The 23032-nt window shown below is 44.2% G+C and overlaps 1 protein-coding gene across 1 annotated transcript; it reads right to left on the reverse strand.

The window, feature by feature from the left end:
• Positions 1-1453: 1453 nt before the first annotated feature.
• Positions 1454-22408, reverse strand: eps8l3b (EPS8 signaling adaptor L3b). Its single transcript, XM_061258775.1, has 20 exons — positions 22295-22408; positions 19390-19477; positions 17805-17875; positions 17214-17278; positions 16305-16463; positions 15538-15687; positions 14978-15066; positions 12504-12640; positions 11239-11405; positions 10268-10376; positions 9547-9620; positions 8677-8751; positions 7708-7853; positions 6132-6297; positions 5658-5689; positions 5110-5200; positions 4447-4563; positions 3653-3738; positions 3387-3519; positions 1454-2237 (listed from the first exon to the last, which is right to left on the reverse strand). The coding sequence occupies exons 2-20, from the start codon at positions 19452-19454 to the stop codon at positions 2196-2198; spliced, it is 1974 nt and encodes a 657-aa protein (XP_061114759.1). The 5' UTR covers positions 19455-19477; positions 22295-22408; the 3' UTR covers positions 1454-2195.
• Positions 22409-23032: the final 624 nt, after the last annotated feature.

The raw sequence follows: 23032 nt of genomic DNA on the forward strand, positions 1-23032 counted from the left end.
CAAAAAGCAAAATAAAGTGACCAGCCCCACAGGACTTGCCCGATGACTTCAGTAACTGGGCTCAGGCACACAATGCTCAGAACAATACCACAAACACCCATGCGGATCAATTCACCATTTAAATGCTATTAAGAGCTTTATAGAAAAAAGACAGTCTAGGGGTAAAACAAACAGAATTATAGATCCTGGATGAGCTCCCAATACGTTATGGTCAGCCCACTTTGGCTTGTCACAACACAAAAATGGGAAAACACCATTTAGGAAAAATAGATGCATTGATTACCAAAAGGCCCACCACAAACAATATGGGCAACATGGACCCCTGATAATGGCTGTTCCTCAGGAGTCTTCATATAGGGTTCCCCTCAGGAGTCTTCATATAGGGTTCCCCACAGGTGCCTCCAATCCTGCAATCAAAGTTAAGACCACCCAGCACACCACTCATTCTACTAGGGCAGGGGTCGGCAACCCTGGTCCTGGAGAGCCGCAGGGTGTGCTGGCTTTCGCTGTTACTTAGCATTAATTGATCAATGAAAGCTGTTGATTACACAGTTAAGTCACCTCACCTGGTTTCTTGGGTCTGAATCGGATGCTTATTTTAAGGTGGAGACGAAAGCCAGCACGCCCTGCGGCTCTCCAGGACCAGGGTTGCCGACCTCTGTACTAGAGGCAGACTAGAGTCCTAGGGACATAACATTTTGGACATAAATCGAGCCCAGGAATGTATTTATCTTGCCTGATGCAATTGAGCAAACCAAGAGGACCAGAATGTGGGGTTTGCACTGTCTGAGAGCATTTCATAGGTTCCAATACACCAGACAAGCTCAGTAAAGCGTATTTGAATCCAAAACAATTATGTATTTGACCCAGGTCTGAAGGAGATAAATAAGTGTACACTCACTCAGAACGTTATTAGGTAGACCTGGACACCAGCTTGTTAATGCAAATATTTAATCAGCCAATCATGTGGCAGCAGATAAAGGCATACAAGCATGCAGACCTGTTTGTCAGACCAAATGTCAGAATGGGAAAGAAATGTGATCCTAGTGACTTGAACCGTGGAATGATTGTTGGTGCCAGACAGGGTGGATTCAGTATCTCAAATTGCTGATCTCCTGGGATTTTCACTCACAATGGTCTCTAGAGATTGCAGAGAATGGTGCGAAAACCTTTTAAATAAAAAGCATTCAGTGAGCAGCAGTTCTGCGGGCAGAAACAAGTTGTTCAGAGGAGGAGAGGTCAGACTGAACAAAGCTGACAGGATTACCACACATTACAACAGTGGTATGCAGAAGAGCATGTCTGAACACCTGCTGCATCAAACCTCGAGGTGGATAGGCTACAGCAGCAGAAGACCAATAAGTCTAATAAATCCACAATGAAGTACTCGCTGAGTGTGTAAAGTCAATTTCCGCAGATCAAATGTAGTCTTATACTGAGAGCAATTACTGGAAATGTGACATTTGCTTTCTGTATAAACGGCTGATTAGTCATTTCAGGGTGAACAGGAAAGGCAGAAATATATTATTTTTTTAAATAACTTGTCTAAGCAAGAAATCCCAAGCAATATTAACATGATTGTTGAGTTTAAATATCTACATGATCATTTACAACTGTAAAAAGATTTAATGGGATGAAATCTGATTAGACAAAAAAAAAAGTTTCATGTAAAATATCTGAATAACTATTTCATGAAAACTCTCCCCTGGTGACATGAAACATTCTGTGCTGTTTCTGAGTCTTTGTTTAAATGTTTTGCTGACTCGTTTTGGCAAGACCAAATTGCATGACTTAAAACAATGACCAATTGTGCACAGCAAAAATGAGTTTGTGAATCTAAAAGCGCATTGATCGCATTTGGGTTATAGTGCAGATGACAGTGAAGATGATGATTTTATCTTGGCAGTCATTCTCAGCTCTTCATACTCAACACATTTTCTACAGCGTTACTCAGCTTCTTTAAGTTAGTTCCTGGTAAGCAATGCAAATCTTTTCCTGTTTGTCTACATAAATAAGATGGAAGTAATTACAAAGTGGGGGGATGGGTAAGCCATGACATGCAGCAGGGATGCTTTCTGATTGGTGAGGAGTGTGCAGTTTGGTTGTGTCCATTCTCTTCCTTCATTTGGTCAGTTTTGCCTTCTGGTCTGGTGGAGATCATCTGTCTTCACTGCTCTCTCTCGCCCATCTCATGTCTAACGGCCATTATACTGGTTGTATCCACTCTCGCTGGCCAGCTGCAGAGGAAGAGCATCGATATGTAATATAAGCAGCCTGTAGCCTAGTGGTTAAGGTACATGACTGGGACCTGCAAGGTCGGTGGTTCAATCCCTGGTGTAGCCACGATAAGAGCTACACAGCCATTGGGCCCTTGAGCAAGGCCCTTAACCCCGCATTGCTCTAGGGGGGGTTTGTCCCCTGCTTAGTCCAATCAACTGTAAGTCGCTTTGAATAAAAGCGTCAGCAAAATGACAAATTATTATGATTGTATTTATTGGCGGAACAGCGATTGGTTTGTCAGTGATGAGAGCCTCAGTGATTGGTTGAATGTTGATTTGTGTGGTGTGGAGGTGTTCTAATGCGTGTGCAGGTGTTCTAATGCGTGTGCAGGTGTTACAGTGCGTGTGCAGGTGTTACAGTGCGTGTGCAGGTGTTACAGTGCGTGTGCAGGTGTTACAGTGCGTGTGCAGGTGTTACAGTGCGTGTGTTACAGTGTGTGTGTGTAGGTGGTACGGTGCAGGTGTTACAGTGCGTGTGCAGGTGTTACGGTGTGTGTGCAGGTGTTACAGTGTGTGTGCAGGTGTTACAGTGTGTGTGCAGGTGTTACAGTGTGTGTGCAGGTGTTACAGTGCGTGTGTTACAGTGTGTGTGTAGGTGTTACGGTGCGGTGCAGGTGTTACAGTACGTGTGCAGGTGTTACAGTGTGTGTGCAGGTGTTACAGTGCAGGTGTGCAGGTGTTACAGTGCGTGTGTTACAGTGTGTGTGCAGGTGTTACAGTGCGTGTGTTACAGTGTGTGTGTAGGTGTTACGGTGCAGGTGTTACAGTGCGTGTGCAGATGTTATGATGCGTGTGCAGGTGTTACAGTGCGTGTGCAGGTGTTAGTGTCTGTGCAGGTGTTGCAGTGCGTGTGTTGCAGTGTGTGTGCAGGTGTTACGGTGCGTGTGCAGGTGTTACAGTACGTGTGCAGGTGTTACAGTGCGTGTGCAGGTGTTACAGTGCGTGTGCAGGTGTTAGAGTGCGTGTGTGTGTGTGTGTGTGTGTAGGTGTTACGGTGCGTGCACGGGTGTTACGGTGCGTGTGCAGGTGTTACAGTGTGTGTGCAGGTGTTACAGTGTGTGTGCGGGTGTTACAGTGCAGGTGTTACGGTGCGTGTGCAGGACTCACCGCCATGGCAGATTTGACGGCCTGGAGCTGGAAGAACACCCTGCCCCCCTCCTCGGGGCAGACAGCCCGCAGCTCATCCCGCGTCATCCCCAGGAGAAGCGTGCCGTTCAGCGCGCCAATCGTCCGAACCGTGCTGCAGAAACAGACGTTTACCTTTAGGTGTGAGGCGCGCCCTCTGATCCAGAGGGAGGAGTGTCAAATGGAGGGTCGACGGACAACCTGGCATGCAGAAAAACGTCACCCAAATCTTTCGCCCCGCGCCTTACATTTTGGAGAAGCCCTTGTACTCCAGCCACGCCGTCACCTCCTCAGGCCGGGACATTTTGTTGAGCAGCGGGGGGGAGTGCCGGCCCTGCTGGAGAGACTGAGGGGTGAGGGGGGGGACTAACACAGGACAGGGCCACAACCCTGCACACTCCACTCCCTCCTGCCACTTTACTGTGGACTGGAGGTACAAACTACACATTGGACACGGTTGAGATTATTATTTTAAAACGGTGATAAGAAAATCTTGACATAATACATTTCTATTGCTATTGTTGCTAGTATTATACTAATTATAACACCATGGACCTCAGGCAACCAACATCCTCACATTATATGTCATTGGCTGAAGCAACTTAGTTGATTAGACTAAGCAGGAGACAAGGGCCCTACAGCTGTGCGGATCTTATTGTAGCTACACCGGGGAATCGAACCACCAACCTTGTGGTTCCTAGTCACGTAGCTTAACTACTACACTACAGGCCGCTACAGATCTGACAGTATTTCTAAACATCTGGCATCTGTATGAATTCAGCCTCTTATAAACCTGCATTGGGGCTGAGCTTGGATACAAGATAATGTATCCAGGATTGCTAGAGGCTGCAGGCATGACATGGTGCCAAGTTGGTGTACTTCAGGGTCTGGATCAGACACTGTGCTGTAACCGAGTACACAACTAAGAATTCTCGGCCCCCGAAAAGCATATTGCTCTGGGCCCCACATCCTACTGGGGTTTTTGTCGTCACTTTGTGCACATCACTTTGGATAAAAGCCTCTGCTAAATTAACTTTCTCACCTGGTGTCCCCCTGGGGCCCTCGGCTCATCCAGGGGCTCCAGAACGTTCTGGGGGACGTGGCCCTCCTCTCCCCTGTGGTTACGAACCTTCCACCACTGCCGGGACTGATCCAGGACCTGCAGCACGCACATGCAGATCATAACATCACAGGCCGTTCAACGATCACCTTTCTCTACCACCAGAGTGACTACTGCTTAGTTTGCCTAAAAGCTAAGTAGTATCTAGCACATTATCAAGCCTGGCCTTGAAAACCCCCCGTGTTTCTGCCACCCTCATATCATCACTACACACGTGCCTGGACTGACCCAGGGCTTGCTCCTTCAAATGTCAGTTCAATGCCACGTCAGTTACAGACGTGGCAGATGGGGAGAGGTGGATCCACAGGTCGATGATTTATATGTCAGGCTTTCCAAAAAAATACTTCCACAAAGTATGCGCTCATGTTTCCTTGCTCAAAGGCAAGATTGGAAGTTGCTAACTTCTACTTATATCGCCTAGAAGGAACATTTAACAGGTTGGCCTGTCCTTGAAGATGGTGGACCTCAATCAATTTCCAGGTCAGGAGTAAGGAAAAGACAATAATAAGTATATCATGTGAAGTGTTTGAATAAGCAATTGGAGTGAGCCCAATGAGGCACATTTCCTGCCGGATCTCTGCTCACCTGGACTACATCTCCCTTCATGATGCTCAGCTCCTGGTGGTTCCTCGCCATGAAGTCATAAATTACACGCATCTGGGGAATCTCACTGGAGCTGCAACACAACAACGCCCAAGTGCAACAGTGAACGCAAACGCGCACACACACACACACACACACACACACACACACACACACACACACACACACACACACACACACACACACACACACACACACACACACACACACACACACACACACACACACACACCTTCAGTTTGTTTACAAAGAAATAGAGAGAAACACTAAACTAGTCTTTACAGCAGTGGTCTCAGACTCACTGCCATGGAGGGCATGTGTGTGCTGGTCTCTCAGTGTCATGGAGGGCTGTGTGTGTGCTGGTCTCTCAGTGCCATGAAGGGCGTGAGTGTGCTGGTCTCTCAGTGTCATGAAGGGCGTGTGTGTGCTGGTCTCAAACTCAGTGCCATGAAGGGCAGTGTGTATTATTATAAGAATAGTTATAAAATAGAGTTTCAGCTCCCATAAAATAAAAAATAAAAAATCCTTACCGTGTCGGAGGAGCACTCCAAGGACTGGAATTCTGAAAAAAAGAACAAAAAAAAAGTCAAATGAATAGATCCCGATTAATAGGTTCAGCTCAGATTGACAGCACCCAATGATTATATACTTCCAACAGAGACCACATTAACTAAGTCTTTTAGAAAATAGCAACAAAACTTTTAGCAGGCAGCTAAATATTATTTCTGCTGATTTCATTGATCAAGATAGATAGTGTTTTGCGCAAAAACCTTCGGAACCTTTCCCAAATGTAACCTTAAGTGGTTTTTAAGACTCAACAGAATTGGTGTATTATAGTTTTTACCTGTGTCTGAGGAGATCTTTACACTTTGGTGACCCAGTGGGAAATTTAATACATTATAGTATTAACAATAAAGACAGTGAGTACATTGGTAAGAATGCCACTGTACTGAACTGCTAATCGGGGCATGACCCTGTGCTGAAGTTGAGGCCAGAGACTTCACCTGCTCAGGTATGTTCTGGGCCGGTCTCTCCAGGACACTGCGCTGGCTGCTCCTCCCTGGAACCAGCTGGTTTTCGGGAGGTGCCACGATGGGAGGGGGGGGCTCCCAGCCGTTGGAGAAGGTCGGGATGTAGGCTGGGAGCTGGTCCCCATTTGGCCACTTGGATCTGCAAAAACTTAATAGTATAAGTAATATACATAATATAGTTATAAATAGTGAGCCTTTCCCAAAAATGCGATGGGTAAAGTTACAAATAGTCAGACAGAAATGGTCTGTCCCATATGGGATACAGTGTTCTTGTGAATAGCTACAAACAGAGCAGTATTGCTACCAAGTGTCGCAAATATAATTTATTTGAGAAAGAACCTGCATTAAATAATATCAAGTTCATAACATCAATCATACAACCACCCTGCTCCAACCCCCTCACACCCCCACCCCGACACAGTGGCAGTTTGTGAGCTGAAAATTGGTGGGGCACAGAACTTTCCCTTAAATTTATGACCGATCTCAATCATCTTTCATTTATTTTCCTCGATTAACAAGCGTGCTAATGAACTGACTAAGCTATTGTTCATATCCTTTTTGGGATATTAAATTATAAATTCAATTTAGAAAGATATGTTTTAATCACTAAGCTGATTTTCATTCCTATTTTAATTACTTGACACCACTATGTTAACTAGCTTTCAGCATTACCAGGAATAACAAAACCTGTGCTTGAAAAGTGTTTAAAATCTGCATATTGCAGATCTTTGCCATGAAGTCTTCATGTATCCATAGATAATGTTGATTAAAAAAAAACTTCTGCAATGAAAATAAAAATAAGCTATAACTCACTGAATAGCCTAATTGAGGAGCGCTGACTATCTGATGATTTAATCACTATGGCCAATCAAGGAAAATGACTGAGTCTGTTTAAAGGAAAGTTTTGTGTCCCACTGATTTTCTGCTCACCCATCACAACTGACAAGGTCACCATTATGGCTATGCTTGGACAGCTGAAACATGGGAGGCAAGTGCAGTCTGAAACACAGGTACAGTTTAAGATGTAGGATATGGACCTGACCTGTAGGATATGCACCTGACCTGTAGGATATGGACCTGACCTGTAGGATATGGACCTGACCTGTATCAAATATGTAATTTTTTCAAACACATTTCCTGTGCTCGATTGGAGGACCAGAAGGCAGGGTTTGTACTTGAGAATATTTCATAGTAATATGACAAGCTCAGTAATGCCTAGAAAATGATTTGACTCCAAAACAATTACATATTTGACTCAGGTCTGACATGGTCATCTGGATTATTTGGGCCCACTGCACCTTACTCAAAAACTGAAAGCTGGACAGTAAAGGCAGAGTTAGATAAAAACAGCAATCCTGACTTCTAAAAAAAGTATAACAAAGGGCATGACTATAAACAGGACAAGTGCCCTGAAAGACCCTAGAGGGAAGTACAGTTCCAAGTGTTAGAAATGTCCACAAAGATAAGAACTAGTAGATTAATCTGATGAGACTGACCATCAAAATGAACAATAAAACAGTTGCCTGGTGGTTTGAGTGGGGCCTCGTACCTGGGGATGTTCCATGCGTCTCCAAGGGAGATCCAGAGCTTGTCCTCCTCCGGAGTGACCTCCTTACTCAGGAACTGCAGCGTTTGCTCCATCAGCATGGGCACCACGACCGAGGACGGCAGGTCACGAGGGCACTGCGGCACCAACTGCAGGGGCGAGACGTGCCCGTTTCACACCAGATAACACCAAAACCAGACATGCCCTTTCTGCTGAAAAACCATTCTGGTTCAAACTAGGGATAGCCCAGTGGTCCCTACTCCTGGTCCCGGAGAGCTGCAGGCTGCGCTGGGGTCCTCACTCCTGGTCCTGGAGAGCCGCAAGGTGTGCTGGCTTTTGTTGTTACTCAGCACTTAATTGTTCACTTGAAGCAGTTAATTTCACAGTTGATTCACCTCACCAAAAGCCAGCACACCCTGCGTCTCTCCAGGACCAAGAGTGAGGGCCACTGGGATAGACAGTGCTTTGCCTGTAACGCTGGAGAGCTGTGTGTTATCCGCTTTTATGTTGTAGGCTGCCGCCTCTACTTGACCTTTGACCTATTGTGTTATGTTTTGAATGTAGGCCTTGTGTACAGAACTTAAAGAGAACTATCCATGGCATTGCTGAACTATTCACCGATTAATCCATGCACTTAGAACAACATGTGCCACCTTTGATGCTGAAACAGTCTATCACAACTGATAGCACGTTTTCTGTTTTTGTGTCTTGCAGAACACGCCTTCTGGCAACTACAGGTTTTATTTTACATACAATAGGCTTGCTTCAATATCTGATTTGTGTTTATGATATCACTATTTTTAGGAACAAGGAGCTCTTTGAGAGCCCTAGCAGGACAATATATAACTAATTTTACATGTACTATTATATGCAATATGTACAAGTATTTTAAATAGAGAGCAGTAGAGCTGTTATGAAGTGGATGGGATGTGATTGGGTGTGAAGGCCATGCAAAGGAGGCTGCAAACTTACAAGTTGCAGGATGGGGAAGATGATGTGGACGTACTCCGCGGCACTGGGATTTTTGAGGATACCATTCAGCTTCACCTGGCAAGAGCATGGGAGGGAGACGGGCGGGAATGTCACAAAGTGCACAGCCCTGCTGAAAAAAACAGCTCGAAAAACCTTCAAGGTAACTGGTTGACCAGTTCAAACCAGCGCCCAGCATGACATGGTTTGACCAGCTCAATCTATGTTCTGAAACAGCTGGTAGTTCAGCTCATACCCAGCTATACCAGTGTTATGACCACCTTGGCCATGCTGGGTGACCAGCTCAAACTCAGTTAGGTCAAGCTGGCATAGCTGGATTTTACAGCTCAACTGTTAACTGTTACACAGGGAATATTCTTGAAGTCGTGTGTGAGTGAATGGTGTGTGTGCCCTGCGATGGACTGGCGACCTATCCAGGGTGTATTCCTGCCTTTCGCCAAATGTATGCTGGCATAGGCTCCAGCCCCCCTGCGACCCTGTTCAGGATAAGCGGGTTAGGATAATGAATGAATGAATGAATTAATATTCTAGAAGTCACTTTAAGTAACTGCTGTTTGTCTACTTTATGTATGACATTGTACGGTTACAGATACAGATAAAATGGACACATGTGTCTGGGCAATAAGTCATGCTATGACTGATGCTTGAAAATGGCGAATGTAGCTATTGTAATATGTTGACAAAAGATAGATGTTAAAGTGTCTGCAGCCTCGTCTCCTCATCTGGATGTCATATTAAGGAGACGGAGATTGGAGAGGTGATGTACTGTAGGAGCGGCAGTAGATGTAGGGAGGGATTTTGACGGCATTCGTAGGGTTGGATGTTTGACTCCATAACGGCAGTGGAACGTACCAGAAGATTTAATCCATACTTGATTTTCTGCAGGCACTCAAGAAATTCGTTCGGAGGTGGCATACTTGCAGTATCTTTAAGGACAAAGATTCTAAATTAGTGTTCACATCTTTAAATTATTTTCCACTTTTCCTCCTCGCATGGTAAAGTTCATCATAACCATTGTAAAGTTCATTCTTGAGAGCACACACTTGTTTGTTGAAACAAACAGCTCAAGCTAGGTTTTGAAAGAGCTGGTAGCTGGTTGACCTGTTCAGACCAGCTCACAACTTGTCATGGTTTGACAAGCTAGGTTTTGAAACAGCCAACCAGCTATCAGCTCAGCCTAGCTACCAGCACTAGCTGGTTGACCAGCTCATACCCAGCCAGACCAGCTCTATGTTCATGCTGGTCAAGCTGGCATAGCTGGATTCTATAGCAGGGTTCTCCTCCAAAGCATGTGATGTCAGTTTCTGCTCATCATATCACCTTTGACAAGTTGGGCCTGCACAGATACAACATACAAGACACTTACTGTATCATAAATCCCAAAAAAGACTGTAAAAGCCAGAACAAAAAGTAAAGGAGGATATATTTACAGGCAATTAAGAGATGACTAAACAACCAATTAAGTGAGAGGCAAGAGAACAGCTTCTTCCCTGCTCATTACTGCTCATTAACAAATAACCAGACTGATTTGGTTTTCAGGGTTAAAAACTTGTTTTCAGCTCTAATATATGACCTCTGTTCTTGTTTTTCTTCTTCTTCTTCTTGGAGTTTTGTGCGGACAGTGCTGCTTGCACTTTCGCCACGAAGAGCTCTACGTCCTCCAGGACATGGTTCAGGATCTCCTGCAGGGTCACACACCACAGAGAGTGTAAGTCGCAGGTAGAGATGGTAAATGGTTGCCATTTATATAGCGCCTTTATCCAAAGCGCTGTACAATTGATGCTTCTCATTCACCCATTCATACACACACTCACACACCGACGGCGATTGGCTGCCATGCAAGGCGCCGACCAGCTCGTCAGGAGCTTTTAGGGGTTAGGTGTCTTGCTCAGGGACACTTCGACACAGCCCGGGCGGGGGATCGAACCGGCAACCCTCCGACTGCCAGACGACTGCTCTTACTGCCTGAGCCATGTCGCTCCTTTTGAGATATGTTTGAGTGTGCGTTGTACAGGAGTATAGAGAAAGCCTTCTGAGGTTAGCTATGTTTTTGCCCTCAACAGCACCCTGGGGGCACATGGTTGGGTCAAAAGGGTTTGTAATCTCGTACCTTGCTTTGTAATATCTCACCTGCATGTTTGCTAATCAAGCCAGAAGAAATTTGTAAAAATTAAGAAAATGAATAATGATATTTAAAAATTTGATTTGATGTTGTGGTTAGTGCGATTGTCTCTCGTGCAGAAGACAAGGGTTCAAGGTTCACCTGTGACTTTTTCCCCCCGGTTTTGTTTGCTATTAAAAAGCTCAGTCCAGGGTGTTTAGGGAAAGGCAATCTTAACTTAAATAACATTGGAGCAACTCTCAGTTTAGAGTTTAGAACGGAATTCGCTTCGTCAGTAAAATAAGCGAAATACTTCTGCCTGCCCCCAGGGTTCTGTTGAGGGCAAAAACATACATCGAGCGCCTTCTGAGGGTAAGAGGTGAGCAGAGCGTTTTTGGGGGTGGGGTGTAAGAAGAGCTTTGAGCCTTGACCAGGACACTGACCACGTTCCTCTGGGTGTTGGTGTACTGGGGCTTAGGGGGCTGCTCCTGTCTGGGAGGCTCCTCTTGCCAGGGCGGGGGCGGGGGGTAGCGGGGCTCCGGGGCGGGGGCTGCGGGGTAGCGGGGCTCCTCTCTGGGGATGTACAGGGGAGGGGGGGAACCCCTCTGATCTGGGGTACACAGAGACAGAGGATTTAGATATTGTTGTAAAATCCCAATCCATCCTGCTGAAAAAAGAGCTCAAGCTAGGTTTTGAAACCAGTTCAGACCAGCTCCATACTCAACATGGTTTGACCAGTTCAAGCTATGTTTTGAACCAGCTGGTCGATGGTCATTTCAGGCTGGTCATAGCTTGAGTTTACACCAGGGCATGACATGGTCTACAATTTTAGGTACTTTCAATAAACATACTTCATTGAAGTAATTCAATTTTTTATGGTGTTATCATTTTCAGTACCATAAAGTGTACTTTCTGTGTGATAATCTAATAAATCACCCCTAATTAGACTATCTCACCTGGGATTAAAAACCTACACTACAAAAATTTAATTCATTCATTCATTCATTATCTTAACCCACTTATCCTGAACAGGGTCGCAGGGGGGCTGGAGCCTATCCCAGCATACATTGGGCGAAAGGCACCCTGGACAGGTCGCCAGTCCATCGCAGGGCACACACACAATTCACAGACATGGGCAATTTAGACTCTCCAATCAGCCTAACCTGCATGTCTTTGGACTGTGGGAGGAAACCGGAGTACCTGTAGGAAACCCACGCAAACTCCACACAGAGGCCCCAGCCGACCGGGATTCAAACCCAGAACCTCCTTGCTGTGAGGTGGCAGTGCTACCCACTGCACCATCTGTGCCGCCCCCCTTCAGAAATTCCGATAGTCTAAACCTGGGGTGTCAAACTCAATCAGCAGCCAATTAAGGCCTTGAGAACAAGGTGTGCAGACTCTTTAGCCAATGAAAGACATTGAAATCTATCTCTCATGCTGAAACACACAAAAAACCAGCAGACACTGCGGCCATTCAGGACTGGAGTTTGACACCCCTGGCCTAAACATACTCCTGCTTATTGTCAGATGTCCCATTTCCCATTCCAGGGAAGTTCTACAAGTTGAGACCTACTTGACAATTCTACAAGATAAGGCCAGTACTGTACATGCCATTTGCAGCATGTTTAATATGAACAGGGACCCTACAGGGCAGAACTCTGCCCCATACTTTTCTTTGATTACACTGGAGTCACATGCTTTGACCCACCATATTCCGGGTTGTTCCACTGTGGCGGGGGGAAATTGGGAGGGGGCCCAAATTGGTCCAGCCGCTCATCAGGAGAAGGCCTGGATTCCCGGAAACTTCCCGGGACATGTTGGCCAATGATGTTTTCCGGATTGTCTCTGTCGTGGAAGTGAAGTTTAAGTGAAATATGTTCAGTTTCCAAAACCAGCAGTTTTAACAAGTAACATCCTCGTTTACCATTCTGCTCTCTGAATACTGAATACCTCATTAATCCAACATGTACAATAAACATATTCAATTTTATTTGTTAATTATTTCCAATAGATATCAATTATCAAATAAATTGCTGAATTTGTTGATAGCAAAGAACCCTATTGGATCAACCTTTTTTTCAAACTGTACAACTCACAACCAAATTGAAATTAAGAAATGTATTCTAGAGTCACAACAAAATATAAAAAAACTACCTCAAAAAAGCACATGGACAGTCACGAAAGAAAAGAATGAAAGAAAATATTAAACCCTGGCTTGTGTCTCACAAAATAGTCCCAGCAAAGTTGAAATCAAAGATAAAAACCCAAAGACAGCTGAATACTCCAAAAACAGGGGCAGAGAATGTAAACATGGCAGGTGACAAGTCAGATGGAAACTTCAGAATGGCCATGAAACACTAGGCCAGATGCAAAGTTCAGATTCCTCAGATGGCAACAGCAGATATCGCCCTACAGGTGATATTTGTAGACAGATAAGTGTTATATAGCCAATAGCAATCTGCACCTTCAAGAAAGTGTTCCACGTAACAAAACCATATCGCACCATATTAGTTTCCTCTTGAAGTTGGAAGTTGGAAAAAAAAAAATGTACTGTTTAGTTTACTGTTAAGTTTAGCCCACTGTATGTCAATGCAAGTCGCATACTGTACTGTGCAAAAGTTTTACGCACATTTAAAAGAATTCCATAAAGCAAAGATGAAATGAACAGTTTTTAAGTATAAAATCAAATCAAATCAATATTTGTTGAGAGCACCTTTCATCTTTAAAGATGCATCAATTATCTTAGGCACGCTGTCCTGCAGTTTTATAAGAAAATCAGCTGGTAGGCTGTTGCAAGCATATTGGAGAACTTTTCCACAGTTCTTCTTCAGAGTTTGGCTGTCTTGCTTGCTTCTGGCTCTCCACGTAATCACAGACAGCCTCAGCCTCAAAGATTTTGACTGAAAATTGGTCTATTGCTTTATTTTCTGACACACTAATGTAGAAAACAATAAATAAACATATAAGACCAAATCTATATACACAGTACTGTGTTTGCACAATTATTGTTGAACGATTTTAAATGAACATTCCATTTAGTTAGGTGAACAGAAAAGAACTAGAATACGTTTGCGAAAATGAGCGTAGAATACGTTTGCCATCTTGGACACAGCTCTGGGGTAGGCAAACCCTGGTCCTGGATTGCCAGGGAAGGTCCTGGTTTTTACTCCATCTAAACTTATAACTGGATTAATTTCAGTTGATCAGGTGTACTGAATGTGTAGGTGACCATGTGCTGGAGGCACTCAGCATGTCACCACTCAGAATATTCAGCCTCAGACTTTTAATCATCCATCAAACTCTAAACCAGAAACGCACTTGTACTCCAGAATCAGGGTTGTCTACCCCTAGCCTAGACTCACAGCCGTGTACTTTACAGATGTACTCTGGGAAAGGTTACCTGGGAGTGAGATTTCTTGACTTTGGTTTCGACCCGCGCCCTACTGCGTTACAAAGTCAGCTACAGTTTGATGATCCAATAGAAAGTCCATATGTGACATCAAATTATCAATCTCCAGCTCTGTTTTATTATTGTCTGTTTTATTATTATTATTGTTTTATTACTATTTAGTTATTAAGCTGCACAAAATGCCCTATTGTGGATGGTCATAGACAGTCTATCACAATCTGTACTTTATTCACATATAACACTTCATTTTTAATGTTTAATTACTGTTGCAAATATAAAATCAGCTTATTTTAGGGGAATACTTAAGAATATCTTAGGTGCTTTTTGAGCAACACATGTTTTAAGGAAAATAATAATAGGTAGGTATTTGATTTGAATTACAGTATACGTATTTACTGTAGCTGACAATTGTATCCAATGTGATTTACAGTTGATTAGACTAAGCAGGGAATAATCCTCCCTGGAGCAGCGTGGGGCTAAGGGCCTTGCTCAAGCACCCAGCATCTGCATGAATCATGGCTACACTGGGGCTTGAACCACCAACCTTGCAGGGCCCAGTCACTCTACTTGTTTCTTTATATCACTACAGTCAAGGACATACTACAGATCAGTCCTTTACCAGTGTCCCACAGGTCTACCTGATGTTGTTCTGGTTTCTCTTTCGAGAGACTCTACCTGATGTTGTGCTGGTTTCTCCTTTGGGTGACTACCTGATGTTGTTCTGGTTTCTCCTTTGAGAGACTCTACCCGATGTTGTTCTGGTTTCTCCTCACCTGATGTTCGGTTCTTTCCAAGAAGGATCCCCTCCATCCTCTCTTCTGTGTTGGATGGCTTTCTCCAGGTCATCTCTGACGTTCTCTGGCTGTGAATAATGCAGACAAGAGACATCGCAAGTTCAATAAGCCTGACTGTTCTTCAAAATAATGACTAGAAAAATGTATTTTATTATTCATTGTGTATGCTCCACTTTAACTTGTATTTGTATTTGCTATTGTTACAAATGGAAAACATGCACAGTACGTTCTAAGCAGATACTGAACTTATCTAAGGGAATAATAAAATAAATGATAAGTATCATTATCATAATTGCCAGAAAGGGTCAGAAAGTTCAATTGAAATACATTTAGTAACCCCTTATGGGCCAGTAAAAGTAAAAAAAATTTGAGTCCAGGTGTGATCATACCCATGAACAGCTCTACCCATGGGATTACTCATGAATCATTTCTGCCACTGATTCCTGAGTCGCCCCTGAGGCAGAATCGGTGTGAAAGGTTATTTGCGCTGCTGACGGTGTTGACGGTGGTGTTCGGACGGACTTTGAGTCAGTTCTTACCCCGACTTCCTCACACTGGAACATGTAGACTTTGTTCTCCGGGCCTCTCCACTCCCTCACCGTGATCGTCAGCAGGTTGCTGTACACACAGCTGTCCAGGATGGCCTTAACCTGGGTGATGTTCCCCAGAGCCAGGGACTCCAGTTCTCCCTGAACCCCAACAATATGGGGGGTGCAGGTGGGAGGGGATGATGGGAACGGGGGAATGAAGGAAAGGGTGGGAGAAAAGGTGGATGGGTCAGAGAGAGAAAAGGGAGGAATGAAAATACAGAAAGAAAGAGAAGAATGAGAGATGCAGGGAAGTAGATTTTAAAAAATTTCAATTACAGACAGTGACCTATCGGGAGTGCCATTACTAATCAGTTCACATCAAATTTGTTTACTTCCATTTTAGCTGAAATAAATCACACTGGAGTCTGTGTTGAAATATCAATGCAGATTGAATGTGAGAAATTTTTATGGGTAAAATCATCAACTCATAAAAGTTAAATTAAAACCATAACATCGCATAGCCATCGTTTTAATAGCTTTTCTCCGCAATTCCAGCCCAGACAAATTGCTTCCTTATATCCAATGACATCAAGTTCAGTTATCCTGTACACGTTTAACTTCCACTATCCCATAACTGTGAATCTCTCAAAACTCAAAACAACCCTGTCCAGACTTATCCAATCAGCATGCAGGATTCACCGTAGTGGAACCGCAGCAGACACGCCTCTCTCCCAGAATGAGGCTGTGACCCCTGACCCCCTGACCCCCTGACCCACCTTGGTCTCGATGTCGGTCAGCTGCAGGTTGCCGCTCCGCACCTCCAGGATCATTTCCTGCCCCCACACCCGACCCTTCGAGTCCAGCACCTTCAGCCGGGTGATGCAGTCGTCCAGAGTCCGCACCTCCCGCCCGTCCATCTCGCAGGTGAAGAGGTGCTGGAGGGACCCAGGAGATCACACACACACAGGCGCTGACGACTCACTGACGACTCGCTGACGACTCGCTGACGACTCGCTGACAGCACAGAACTTCAGCTTCACCGACAGCAGCGCCAACATACCCAGAGTCACCAACTCGGGACATATAAGCACTGAGTCGGGCTGGAATCACACCGGTCACTGAGCGTTAGCGTAGCGCACCACGCAGCCTGTGCACCAGCTGTGAGACACCAGCATGGGCACCGACAGGAAGTGAGCTCCACACCGTGAACGCTACGTGTCCGGTGTGATTCCTCTCTTACAGCACTGACAGCGGCACAACCTCTGTATCACTGCCCTACCGGCACTGACAACAAGGCAGTCTCAATATCACTGATATTTCTGCAAAAAAGAATGATCCAGCTACGACCAGCTTGAAATTACCAGCTACCAGCTGTTTCAAAACATAGCTTGAGCAGTTTTTTTTTTTCCAGCAAGGTTGACTAAAAGAAAACAGCCAGTAGTATCCTGGAAGTGGAATGTAGCTTAAATAATTTCTGAAGTCAGAGATACCTATATAAATTCAGTTTAACAGTATGGACTTCGGTTAGACAGGTCGTCTTGCTCTAGGGAATGTTTAGACCAAGATGAAGTGAATAGAGGAACTATGACTGATGTGGTGACTGCTTCTGAGTAACCAGGAAATGGCACCTTTGCAGGAAGGGGTTAGTGGTGCGATCAGGGGCAGGAATAAGCACAAAGCCTCACCTCCACTCTGTACTGGAAGTTATCGGGTTGCCTGTTCATGGACTCTGAATACTCCTTCCGCTGCACTTCATGGAGAAATGGCATCAACAATCAGTCAATCCCTCGACCAATCAACATTTAAATCAAACAAACGGTCAGTCACTCAGGCAACCAACCACCAATCAACCAATTCATTCTTGTTGCCTGTTCCGCATTCTTCTTCTCTGCACTTAAAGGCCCACTCGCATCAGTGTTCTCCTCCTGGTTTTGGTATCTAAACTGCCCAAAAAAGGTTTGAACAGTCCCTAACCTTGCCTTCCAGAGTCAAATTCCCCCTCCTCCTCTCAGCTCTCTGGGCATGTTAGCATTCAGCAATGTCATCCGGTAATTATGCAAAAGCACATGTCATGTCACATCGGAAATTGTTTTACACACAGCAGTTATATAATATAGCAGTTATGCTCAGAATATGCATACTTCTGTGAGCGGTGGTGGTTCTCTGATTGTGTGTGTGTGTGTGTGTGTGAGCGGTGGTGGTTCTCTGATTGTGTGTGTGTGTGAGCGGTGGTGGTTCTCTGATTGTGTGTGTGTGAGCGGTGGTGATTTTCTTACTGTAGATGGACTTGCCGCTGGGCCTGGACATGCTAGATCTCTGTGAGGAGGGCAGCTCCCGGGAGACGCCACTGAAACACACACACACACACACGTACACACGTACACACACACATAATACACACACACACACGTACACACGTACACACACACACACACACACACACACACGTACACACATACACACATACACACACACATGACACACATGCACACATACATACATACATACACACATGCACACATGTACATACACACACACACACACACACACACACCTGAGTAAAGCCAGATAGAGCGCTAGACCCTCAACCAGAAGCTTACAGGGTAAAATGACATGAAAAACAAATCTCTCCTCCAAATTAGCCACTGTCCTGGCTAAATTCAATACCTGACTCTCTCAACCTGCCACCTCGGATTTAATTGGCTAAATTACTGTTCTCTCCCTCTCCACCTTCGCTGGTGTGTGGTGTGCATTCTGGAACAAAATGGCTGCCATTGCATCACCCAGGTGGGTGCTGCACATTGGTGGTGGTTCAGGCGAGTTACCCCCTCATCACCGTAAGTGCTTTGAGTATGAGAAAACTGCTATATAAATCCAAGGAATTATTATTATTATTCAATATTAGGGAGAATTCATCAAACCGTCATGCTGCCTCCAGATATGCAGCAGATATGAATGGATCACTTCAAGGGTTGTAATACTGAACCCAGTGTAATAATTATTCATGAGAAACAACCATTGAAGTGATCCATCCATATCTGCTGCATATCTGACAACAGCATGCAGGTTTCAGACTCATTTGATACCTTGCACCCTTTACGACTTAAATCCATTTAGCCAACAAATGTGTTCTGTACTGTATCAGCATAATGAATCTAGTCCCACCCCACCACCCCACCCCCCAATTCCCATAGAGATCCATTCAAAACCAAAGAGTTGTAGTATTGCTTGTAGGGCAACCTGAAAATTAGATATCCAGACTCTGATGATATTGATAGGTCACAGACATCAGGAAGTCATGGCATGCAACCAATTATAAGAAATGACAATTTAATCAACGAGTATATTCATTTGTCCAATTATTTTGAGCCCCTAAAATTGGGGGGACGATGTATAAAAAGGGCTGTAATTCCTACACCGTTCACCAGGTACACTTTGACCTCATATTCATTATTCACTTCAAACTCCAATAACCTGTGGTGGACAGCTAAAATAACAATAACTTTGTCAATGTCTAAATATTTATGGACCTGACTGTATGCCTCTAGACCAGGGCTGCCCAAATCTGTTCCTAGAGATCTACCGTCCTGTAGGTTTTCACTCCACACCTCACTCAACAGCTACAGATGTCATTGAGCTACTTAGTAGGCATTAGTAGTAGTATCAGGTGTGCCAAATTATGGTTGAAGTGAAAACCTACAGGATGGTAGATCTCCAGGAACAGGTTTGGGCAGCCCTACTCTAGACTAAGCTGATGCTGTCTCTAAAGAATGAAATGAAACACAGGCTTTGGAAATGGACGCAGGAAAAAAAACAAACATCTGAGGACATGACCTCAGTGGTAGTCACGGCCCTGCTTACTATGGCGGCAGAGGGCCTCCGAAGTCGGGGGGGTCGTAGCTGAAAGGCCTGCTGGTCCCAAACATCCTGCAGGCGTGGAGGCACCGATCTGCAACAGCACACACAGCCAATGTCAGACACATCAAACGCAGCACCACGACTCGGCCGCCGTGTGACGTCACAGAGAGGTGACTCTGGAGTGGCCACGCCCTTGTTTGCTTAGGCTATCGGTCTTGTGCTGGCTTCACCCCTCTCTATCTCTATTCTGGATTATTAATGTCTTTATAGCAGGCAAATGTAAACTACGGAATATTCTGGAACATTATGTACATGGAAATACATAGAGATTTCTCTGTGCGCTTTTGTGTGCGCGTGTGAGAGAGAGAGAGAGAGAGAGAGAGAGAGAGAGAGAGAGAGAGAGAGAGAGAGAGAGAGAGAGAGAGAGAGAGAGAGAGAGAGAGAGAGAGAGAGAGAGAGAGAGAGAGAGAGAGAGAGAGAGAGAGAGAGAGAGAGAGAGAGATTGGGTTTGCACTGAAGACAATTACAACTAAACTGGAATAGTCTGATTAATATTTACACTGTACAGGCCACTAGGTCTTAGACACATTCCACAAATTCCAAATGGCCTGAGCAAATATACGTATTAATATGAGATCATATTGTGTATGAATTTGGGATAAAGAACAGGCAGGTAAACATAACTGCCATATCTGTATCTTTCTATATCTTTCTAAACATATTTGAAAGCAAAATCAAAGCTTCCCTAGAAATTAAACACACACCCATGATTCAAAATGAGTGTATGAGATGAGAAACATAACATATTCATGTGACTGTTGTGACAGAGAATTTACCATAACCAGCCACTATGGCAAAATAAACATTGTATCAGAACTGTGTCCTGCCATTCAAACCATGTGAAATAGATTCATGCATATTAAAAAGCTTATCCTGTTCAATTAATTGTGACAAAAGCAACTTCCTCACATTTCAGGAGATATGACAATCCTAGCATGCAATTCACCCTTTACCTTACTGATGTATTTGTTATAAACTGGAATTAACAACAGCCATTGTTTTTGTGCTCCTATACAGTTCCCTACATAGTTATGGTTAAACTTATGGTGTAAAAGTCCTGTAATTAGACTGAAAGATGTATTTGTAATCAATGTACAGATGTGTTCCTTCCAGAATTATAATGTGCAGCTTTCCTTAACCTTTATTTCTTTGAAATGGAGAGTGTTTTGCTGAAGACCTTACATTGTTCAAATATTTACAAAGGTCGAGTCTAATGTGCTGTAGTCATCAAGAAGCCTTGCGTTAATGTTTGTAAGTGTAGGTGATGACAGTAAATATGTCCAAAGTAGTTAAGCTCTATTCATTTAAAAAGGAACAAGTAGAAAACAATAAATCTGATCATTCAACACTTATGAATCCTCATTCATGTCTCAAGCAACTCCAGGGTGATTTACTTTATCAGCGAGCCCTTACTTCATCCTCATAAGCCCTCATAAACAGGTTTTGCGATCCCTCCTGCCCTGCCACTGAAAACCCTGACCTTTCACAGATAACCAAATAGCTTATTATTATCATCGGTTTCAAAAATTAATACAGAGAGCTAAAATATACCTTACTGCCATTTGTATTCAAGCTGTCCATCTGAACTATAGCGAAATTGGCTTGGAAATCAGTCATTTGTAAATGTTCATGTTTAAGGTGAAAGCTCATGAAACAACACCTATAGAGTTGGTTCTCTGGTCTGCTAAATGTACATAATATTAACCAGTGCCTTTGTTTAGCTCAGCTGCCTCTCATTAAACAGAGATGAAGCAGCTGTCTGGTTACCAAGTTGCCAACTGTTATCTGCGACCATACAAATGTGAATTCACAAAAGGGAGAATGGCTCCGAACATAGTCATGTGTACATGGAGGGTGGGCCCAGAAACACACCTGGATGAACAATCAGGGCGAGCCACTGTTCAAAACACACAGGCTCAGCTGAACAAGAACACCATTCAGCAGATTTAGGAAGAGACCACTGTGATTATTGCCAGGCATGGGCGCTCTACCCTGCTGAATAAAGCAGCTTAAGAAAGGTTTTTAAATAGCTGGTAGCTTGTTGACCAGTTCAACCGTCTCCATACTGAACATGGTTTGGCCAGATCAAGCTAGGTTTTGAAACAGCTGGTAGCTGGTTGCCCAGTTCAACCATCTCCATGCTGAACATGGTTTGACCAGCTCAAGCTAGGCTTTGAAACATCTGGTAGCTGGTTGACCAGTTCAGACCAGCTCAAGCTAGGTTTTGAAACAGCTGATATTTCAAGCTGGCCATAGCTGGATTTTACACCAGGGTATAAACTGCAGCAAATGCAGCACACATTGCATTTCATACATAATACAGGCTGTGCCCCTCTTCTCCGTGAGGTTTATGCCTCGGCCTCCACCTATATGATTGTGGTTTATAACAACATATTTGGGAGGTACGCAATTTGTAACGAAATACATTTTGCTGTCCTCTTGCTCATCCATGAAGACTGCACCTTGTGAAAGGCAAACTGGTCATGTACAGTTATTGCGGTTACCTACGGCCATCTCCGGTAAGTCACAAGACAATCATTGTGGCTTAATTTATTTTATTGCTGCCTGAGGCCGACGGCAAAAATCGAACGGGTGACTTCACTCAGTATGACCACGAGGGAGGCGCTGATGAAACGGAAAATAAGTAACAGACAAGCTCTTAATTTCCTTTGGGTTCACTACACTTCAAATAACCTCTAGTAAAATCACAGCAGTATGAAGACAGCTTAAGACTGTAATTTATCCCAAGTACACAGCTCAGATATCCATGTCACTGAATGGATATGCAGACACAAAAGGATGTACACAAGTTATTGAGAGCACCATGTAGTTATAGCCCCATCATTACCTGTCCGTAGTTTCTCACTCCTGTCTTCAGATCGTTTTAGCTTCCCTGGTGCACATGTTCCAGGTAGTCTCCTGGTGAAAATGGAGGAATATCCAGGAGTTCCTGCCCGTAAAAACCCACATGCAAAGTCCACTTCCTGAAGTGGCATAAAACGGGCAAAAGACCCAGCCCCTTGAGAGATGTTGCGCACTGCAATCCTACCCTTATCGCAGGGAGGCGAATCAAATCGCAGGATTTTCCCTGGACTCCTGGAACGACGAGTGGAATCGAGCAGTGGGCGTGGCTGTGGACCAAAGGTCTGGGAATCGCAGGTGTATCGTGTCAAATCAGGCACACCCATCACGCTCCAGAGGCAATGTTTATGACCAGGACTGCTACTGCACCCCTGCACTCCCAGCCCTGAGTCAAGCGGTTTACGGTGGTGATCAATACTATTGTGCAAGTTCATCATGTTGCCGTCATGGCAGTAAATGCCTGTAAACATTTTTTGTACTTGAACGACCCACCAAAAACAAACACACCTTAAACACGCTTTCAAGTTTCATGACCAGCCTTTGACCTTTCGCTTTGTGGTCTTTCACTCCGGAATAACAGTTGCATTCCATCATTATCTTATTTAATAGTAATTTATTTGATGGCTGGAATAGTTCAATTTTAATTAAAATTATCAATAAAACCATGAAAATCGGAATAATTAATCGAAATAATTTCACCACATACAATCACTTTAAAGAGCAT

Source organism: Conger conger, chromosome 10 (assembly GCF_963514075.1).
Source record: "Conger conger chromosome 10, fConCon1.1, whole genome shotgun sequence".
Classification (NCBI taxonomy): domain Eukaryota; kingdom Metazoa; phylum Chordata; class Actinopteri; order Anguilliformes; family Congridae; genus Conger; species Conger conger.

What these genes read in the sequence shown, in the direction of transcription:
- eps8l3b (XM_061258775.1), bottom strand. Translation starts at nt 19,454, where the DNA reads ATGTTTGGGACCAGCAGGCCTTTCAGCTACGACCCCCCCGACTTCGGA. An exon ending in GGAGGCCCTCTGCCGCCATA is followed by an intron (nt 17,876 to 19,389) that starts GTAAGCAGGGCC and finishes TGTGTGTTTCAG; the next exon opens with TGGCGTCTCCCGGGAGCTGC. An exon ending in TGAAGGGAGATGTAGTCCAG is followed by an intron (nt 4,564 to 5,109) that starts GTGAGCAGAGAT and finishes TGCGTGCTGCAG; the next exon opens with GTCCTGGATCAGTCCCGGCA.